The sequence below is a fragment of the Chrysemys picta genome, chromosome 8 (assembly GCF_011386835.1).
Source record: "Chrysemys picta bellii isolate R12L10 chromosome 8, ASM1138683v2, whole genome shotgun sequence".
NCBI lineage: Eukaryota > Metazoa > Chordata > Testudines > Emydidae > Chrysemys > Chrysemys picta.
This window is the reverse complement of record NC_088798.1, coordinates 68484516-68492687: the sequence shown is the minus strand read 5'-3', so window position 1 is coordinate 68492687 and position 8172 is coordinate 68484516. Positions and strand designations below refer to the sequence as shown.

Sequence of the window (8172 nt, the reverse complement as noted above, 5' to 3'; positions counted from 1 at the left end):
AAGGCTCTGGCAGCGGGGAGGCAGCTGGGAAAGGCTTGGCAGCTGGACACTATGCTGCTAAAAGCAGCAGCCTAGCCATGGGAGACACTGCATGGCGTGTACAGTGCCCGTGCAGGGATATACCATACCCTGGGGTTCAGGCATGTGGGCACTCTATTCACCTAAACTGTGCCTCATTGACTACACTGCTGTTTATACCCATCCTAGCTGGGTGACACACTCCCATACGTATAGAGCAAGCTGGATGAAACGGGGTCATGTTCAGATTGACACCCACCCCCACATTTGCTATAATGGCTCCAAAGTTATAAAACGCTTTACCGATCAATGCTGTTGATGCAGAACTGATATTCTAGTAATTTGCACACAAGGAATAACATTGCTGGGAAGGGATTTTATTTATCCTTCATTTACGGGGGGAGGGATAGCTCAGTGGTTTGAGCATTGGCCTGCTAAACCAAGGGTTGAGAGTTCAATCCTTGAGGGGGCCATTTAGGGATCTGGGCCAGAAATCTATCTGGGGATTGGTCCTGCTTTGAGCAGGGGGTTGGACTAGATGACCTCCTGAGGTCCCTTCCAACCCTGATATTCTATTCTATAGTCTATACTACTCTGTGCTTTCAATTTATCCCTCTCGCTCACCCACATCAGCACAGAATAGCTTCAAAACAAAACTTCAGAATGCAACACAGAGTCTGGCGCTTCCAAAGCTGACTTGGCAACCCAGGCAGAGGCATATTTTCATATAGGGGGGAAAGAAGGGGGCAGGTTGATATAAATATTTGTGAGCATGTGCTGCTTTTTCTGGAAAGCCCTTTTGCTTTGCTTCCTTGGAGTGCATTCAGTGCTCACCCTGTCATTCGCTATATAGAATGGCTCTTTGTGCAAGCAAAGCAATTGCTGACTAAAAGACACACTTTGGAAGCATACCTTTCCCCATCCCCTTGCCAAGGAATATTTCATTGAATTTAGTAAATGGCAGAAGTGCAAACGACGTGAAGTCTCAGCTTTGGACAGGTGCTTTGGGGTGCTTACCTCAACATTCGCCAAATTTCCCGTCATCTTGGGGCTGCAATTTGGGCTGGGAATTCGTGTGTCTCCAGTAAAGGCCCAGAGCCAAATTACATACAGTCAGTTGTTTGTTTTAAGAGCTAATTTGAACCCCACAAGCAGAAAGAGCTGGAGTGTTCTTGCATCTGGAGAGACTAGTTCAACTCAGTTCTCACAGAATTACACACACACCGCCCCTCGGGACATGGAATGACAATGCAGCCAGCCAGTGAAACTAAAGAAAGAAGCATTGCATAGCTGCCAAGTTCTGTGCAGCGCCACACATAATATTGTATGCAAATTATTCAATGAGCTAATTTGCATGTTCACAGCTTAATTGTATATTGCAGTAAATTATGGCTTTGGGGAATTAAGCCCTTTATCTACAGGGCAGCAGGAGGGCAAGCGCCCAACACACACTGCCCTGCCCATACGCCCCAGCGGGCACTTTTGTTAGGGGTTGTGGGCAGTTCAGTCTCCGTGGTCCATGCAGTTCTTGGCCTCACTGCTGAGTCTGCCAGTTAGTGCAGAGTAGCTGGTGAGTTTGAGATATAGGAGTTGGAACTGAGACCCACCAAACTCACCTCATACAGGGGCCACCAAACATGCACTAGATGGGAACCACTTTTAACCTTTGCTGAGCTGGGCAGGATTCCATGTGGTGTCCTACAGGCAGGTGGCTTGGGAGCTCATTAGTATCACCTGCAGGCATAGAATCATAGGACTGGAAGGGACCTCAAGAGGTCATTAGAACATATACTCCTGGGGGAATTCTGCACCCAATATTTTAAAATGCTCCAAAACAACACTACAGAATCACATGAGTTTCAATTATTTTGGTTATTTATTTCAAAATACCTGTCAGCAAATATGTCTGTAACAACACAGACACACACAAAAATTCCCCCAGGAGTAGAGAGTTAAAGAAACCCCAACGAAAGCCCAGTTCCTGCTTCTCTGCCCCCTCCCCCATAGAGCCCAGCTGGGGGGCCAGACACTCACACACCCTCCCCTCCAGAGGCCAGCAGCAGCCCCCGGCCCAAACACTCATACCACCTCCTCCCCCAGAGCCCAGTCACAGTCCCCCCAAACCCAGACACTCACAGCCTCTATCTCCTATAGCTCAAGGATCCAGAGGGAGAAATAGCCTGATGCTGGGTCCCAGGCTTACACAGAGCTTCCTGCATTCTGCAGTCTCCTTCCTTCAGGGCATGCTAGGAACAGCAGCTGCTGGGAACCCTCCAGTTTCCTCCCCCTCCCGTGTCTTCTATTTGCAAGCTGGGCAATGCTGGACCCAGTGACCTCTAGTGGCAGTCAACATCTCTGCAGCCAATTTCCGGGGGGGGGGGGGGGGGAGGGAGGAGTTCTGCACATACAACATTAATTTCTGCAAAATTTTGCATTGTGCAGAATTCCCCCAGGAGTAAACATAAGAACTGCCATACTGGGTCAGACCAAAGGTCCATCTAGCCCAGTATCCTGTCTACCAACAGTGGCCAATCCCAGGTGCCCCAGAGGGAATGAATAGAACAGGCAATCGTCGAGTGATCCATCCCCTGTCACCATTCCTACCCATCCTGGCTAATAGCCATTGATAGACCTATCCTCCATGAACTTATCTAGTTTTTTTTTTTTTAAACCCTGTTATAGTCTTGGCCTTCATTAGTCCAGTCCCTTGCACTCATGGCAGGACTAAGTATTAGACTATCCTAGTCTCCCATAGGTGCCACTGCGACACCTGCAAGAACGAGGCTCATCCGAGATAGCAATGTGTATTGAATGAAGTTCTGACTCTGCTGTGGCTGAGTGGCTGGGTCTCCCACTCTCTGCACACCTGGGCAAATCTCCCACTGTTGCTCTCAGTCGCCTCCAAATAAGCGCCCCACCCCTTTCTTAAAAGGGATGGCTCTTATTAATCAAATACAAACACCACAAATGCAAACAAATATCCAAACATCCAAATTCACCTCCCAGTGCAACATTCTGCCATATGAAATAATTTCATTAAATTACTGGACGAGCTTCACACCAACATGTATGTACATTTCCCCTGGAGTTATTCAGAAGGCTTGAACCCACAACATTCAGACAAGGGAAGGGTTGCCTTTTAGCGGCGCCCAGGGGTGGGGTTTAGTTTTCCCAGATTTCTGGGTGGGAGTTCGTGCCGGTTCCATTTTGCAACGTTAAGAGGACCTTCTAGATATTGAACCTAGCCCCCGGGTGCTGCCGACACCAGCTGGCAGATGGGTTATACCACCTATAAACTGGGGCTCATAGCACTGGGGCGCTGTCAGGATAAATAAGTGAAGCACTGAATTTAGGGTGACCAGACAGCAAGTGTGAAAAATCGGGACCGGGGTGGGGGGTAATAGGAGCCTATATAAGAAAAAGACCCAAAAATCGGGACTGTCCCTATAAAATCGGGACATCTGGTCACCCTAACTGAATTTGCTATGGTAATGGTCATCTAAGCTACTCATTTCCCCCCAGGCATGGGGTAATGGGTATCATGTCTCTGCTGGTTCATTCTGACTAAGCCCCTCAGATTGTGGCTGGCTATGAGAAAGGCACCGCCCAGCTCAGAAAGGGGCACCTGGCACACACAGGGCTCCCAGGCCACACATGAAAGTCAGATGTACAGCAACAGGCCTGTCTGCCCCAAGAGCTGGGCTGGCTCTGTCTCACACCCCCAGCATTCCCCAGTCATGACTCAAGCCCTCCACATCATGAGACTTCAAAACAACAAATACATGGTGCTTTTTGCCAGCCTTCCAATGGTTTAACTTGTCAGGAAGCCACCAGCCACTGTGTGTGGGGTCATGTCAGGGTCAAGATCCAGCCTTAAATATACACAACTGTGGTCTCCCTGGTCACTTCGGGGGGGAGGAGGGAGGGGACACTTCATCCCCCCTCCCACCTAGGAGAGACAGACAACTGTCCCACTCACAGCCTCCCTCCCAACTCCTGCATGTCTCCTTTCCCATACATATCCACCACATTCACTCACCCCTCCCCAGATTTCCCTTCCTTTCCCCTCAGTTTCTTACCCACTCATTCTCCATCTCTAGCACCTCACACCCCCATGTTCCCCACAATCCACTTTCTGCCCCCCTCCCTTAACAGCAGCCGCACTCTGGCACGCCCCACTCTGCACAACGGCAGAGCAGAATCAGCCAGCAAGGGTACCCAGAGGGCAGTGTCCAGCCTGGCCCCTGCTGGTGACCCTCATGGAGGGGGAAGACGAATCCCCTTCCCACAGTCCTGGAAAGCGGGAGGGAGGGAGGGAGGGAGAAGGGATGGCTGCCAGCCCCCTGCTAGTGCAGGGAGAAAGGTGCTGTAGTAGGAAGAAGGCCTTAAACATAATCCCTCGTATCAGAGACCTGAACTAAAGTAGTGGTCAAAACTTGGCTGATATGAAGCAAAGTCAGGTTGTGAGCAAGAGGCAGGCCCTGCTCACAGAATCTGGCAATCATAGGGCTGATATTGCAGAAACACACATTGCTAAGTAGTGCTAGGCACAAGAATATACACGCAAACACATTCCAGAAAGGTGGAACCAGAACACCTCGATACCAAACACAAACACTGATCCATCTTAAAGATAAGGTCAGGATGACAGCATGATGGATAGAGATGTTTTGATCAAACCTACAGATACAAGGTAATGGGTGGCACCCTGATACGTTGGGACAATACGTAACTTGTTTGTATCTATATATAAAATGAAGTCTCAGAAGGAGTGTCTTTGTCTGGCCATGGGGATAATGGAAAGTCCTGCCACTGACTGAGCTAGTCCATTGCAATGCGAATACATGTGGTAGTGTACCTGTAATAATGGAGCCAGAACATTAGGACAGTGCTTTGTAGACAAACCTGACCAAGTGCTTTCACTACGAACCGAGTCTGGATTTATTGAGCAGTTTGATTGGAGCCCGCTGTATGGGCTATCTGGCCAGAGTCAGCGCAGCACACAGAAAATACACACACAGCCAAACATCTGACTACATGTGCTACGGGGAGGGGAGCCTGGATTATTGGCCAGATTGGTCCAAAACCCAGGTCTGGTCTACACTACGACTTTAATTCGGATTTATCAGCTTTAATTCGAATTAACCCTGCAACCGTCCACACAACGACGCTATTTATTTCGATGTAAAGGGCCCTTTAAATCGATTTCTGTACTCCACCCCGACGAGCGGAGTAGTGCCAAAATTGATTTTAGCAATTCGAATTAGGGTTAGTGTGGCCGCAATTCGATGGTATTGGCCTCCGGGAGCTATCCCACAGTGCATCATTGTGACCGCTCTGGACAGCAATCTAAACTCGGATGCACTGGCCAGGTAGACAGGAAAAGCCCCGCGAACATTTGAATTCCATTTCCTGTTTGCCCAGCGTGGAGAGCACAGGTGACCACAGATAGCTCATCAGCACAGGTAACCATGCAGGCTGATAATCGAAAAAGAGCACCAGCATGGACCGTGAGGGAGGTACTGGATCTGATCGCTGTATGGGGAGAGGATTCAGTGCTTGCAGAACTTCGTTCTAAAAGACGAAATGCAAAAACTTTTGAAAAAATCTCCAAGGGCATGATGGAGAGAGGCCACAATAGGGACTCTGAGCAGTGCCGCGTGAAAGTCAAGGAGCTCAGACAAGCCTATCAAAAAACAAAGGAGGCAAACGGTCGCTCCGGGTCAGAGCCGCGGACATGCCGCTTCTACGCCGAGCTGCATGCAATTCTAGGGGGGGCTGCCACCACTACCCCACCTGTGTTCGTGGATTCTGGGTCGGGGATAGTCTCATCAGCGACGCCTGAGGATTCTGCCGACGGGGGAGAGGAGGAGGAGGAGGAGGAGGATGAGCTTGCAGAGAGCACACAGCACTCCGTTCTCCCCAACAGCCAGGATCTTTTTATCACCCTGACTGAAGTACCCTCCCAAGCCTCCCAAGCCAGTACCCAAGACTCTGACCCCATGGAAGGGACCTCAGGTGAGTTTACCTTTTAAAATATAAAACTTGTTTTAAAAGCAAACGGTTTTTAATGATTACTTTGCCTGACTTTGCATTCGCGGTCACTTCAGCTACTGGAAAAGTCTGTTAACGTGTCTGGGGATGGAGCGGAAATCCTCCAGGGACATCTCCATGAAGCTCTCCTGGAGGTACTCCGAAAGCCTTGCCAGAAGGTTTCTTGGCAGTGCATCCTTATTCCCTCCTCCATGGTAGGACACTTGACCACGCCATGCTTGCAGCAAGTAATCTGGTATCATTGCCTGACAAAGCCTGGCAGCGTATGGTCCCGGTGTTTGCTGGCATTCAAGCAACATCCGTTCTTTATCTTGTTGTGTAATCCTCAGGAGAGTGATATCACTCCTGGTAACCTGGTTGAAATACGGGAACTTAATTAAGGGGACAGAGGTGGCCGTTCCTACTGGGCTGTTTGCCTCTGGCGGAAAATAAATCCTTCCCTGCAGTTAGCCAAGCGCAGATGGGAAATTGGCCCTGAGTTTTTCGCGTTTGGCTAGCAGGGATCTTCCCTGTTACCAGCCACGCGGTGGGGGGAGGGGTACCGTGATCATCCCAGAGAATTCATGGCGGGAGGGGGGCGGCGGCGGGGGGGGGGGGGGTTAGTTTGGTGCCTGCAGGGATCTTCCCTGATACCAGCCACGCGGTGGAGGGGAGGGGTACAGCGATCATCCCAGAGAATTCATGGCGAGGGGGGGGGTGGTTAGTTTGTTTTCTGGTGCTGCTGAATGTTAACAGAAAAACCGCAGCACTCTACTTGCCTGAAGGGGCCCAGACAAGCCCCCCCACACTGCCCCCCCCCCAACTGGCTGAGATTGGCCAGGCTTCTTCAGCACTCTACAAGCTATGCTTGGTATGTGGGAAAGGAGGGCGCAGAAGCTTACCATGGCCGCATGCAAGCCGAATTCTGTTGCCCAGACCTGTGATCTCTAGCAGCAAAGCCACAGGCACTCAGCATTAAGAGGCAAAATGCGACCTTGCACAGAAATCACATGTGCTATGTAATGTGAATAGTGTTGGTCACCGTGAAAGAGTTAAGCATTGTTCTGCAAAATGTAGCTTTTAAAACAATTCTCTCTTTTTTCCCCTCCCTACAGCAGCTGCAAATTCCTCAAGCCTCCCTCCTCCATCCCGAAGGTTATCACAGATAAGGCGTCGTAAGAAGAGAACGCGAGAGGACATGTTTTCGGAAATTATGGAATCCAGCCGCAGTGACAGAGCTCATGTGAATGAGTGGAAGGAAACAGTTTCAAAGTATAGGAAAGAAGTCAGTGAACGTGAGGAGAGGAGGGACCAACGTGAGGAGAGGAGAGACGCTCGAGATGAGAGGTGGCGGCAGGAAGACCAGAGGATGAAGGATGCAATGCTGGGGCTGCTCCGGCGTCTGGTGGAGGTTCAGGAACAGCTGCTGGAAAACAGACTGCCGCTTCAGCCCCTGTTCCACCCTCCCCCCTCCCCATGTTCCGTATCCTCCTCACCCAGACGTGTAAGAACGCGGGGGGGGAGGCTCCGTACACCTTCCCATTCCACCCCAGTAGACAGCCCAAGCAAAAGGCTGTCATTTTTTTAACCTTTTCTTTGTGGCTTTTTCCTTCCCAGCAATCCTCCTCCCAAATACCACCCGGGTTCCCTCCCTCTTTTTCTAATCTATTAATAAAGAATAAATGATTTTTAAATGATAGTGACTTTATTTGGTTTGAAAGAAAGCTGGGGGAAGGGGCAGGGTGGGTTCCTTACAGAAAATCAGTCAGTAAAGGGGGAGGGTTTTCATGAAGGAGAAACAAACAGATATTTCACACGGTAGCCTGGCCAGCCATGAAACTGGTTTTCAAAGCTTCTCTGATGCACAGCGCTTCATGGTGTGATCTTCTAATCGCCCTGGTGTCTGGCTGCGCGTAATCAGCAGCTAGGCGATTTGCCTCAGCCTCCCACCCCGCCATAAAGGTCTCCCCCTTACTTTCACAGAGATTGGGGAGCACACAGCAAGCAGAAATAACAATGGGGAGATTTCTTTGGCTGAGGTCAGAGCGAGTCAATAATGAACGCCAGCGACCTTTTAAACGGCCAAATGCACATTCTACCACCATTCTGCACTTGCTTAGC

The 8172-nt window shown here is 50.0% G+C and overlaps 1 protein-coding gene across 1 annotated transcript; it reads left to right on the top strand.

The window, feature by feature from the left end:
* The first annotated feature begins 4797 nt into the window (after positions 1-4797).
* On the top strand, positions 4798-7639 carry LOC135973125 (uncharacterized). The gene is made up of 2 exons (XM_065554776.1): positions 4798-6036; positions 7167-7639. The coding sequence occupies exons 1-2, from the start codon at positions 5490-5492 to the stop codon at positions 7637-7639; spliced, it is 1020 nt and encodes a 339-aa protein (XP_065410848.1). The 5' UTR covers positions 4798-5489.
* Positions 7640-8172: the final 533 nt, after the last annotated feature.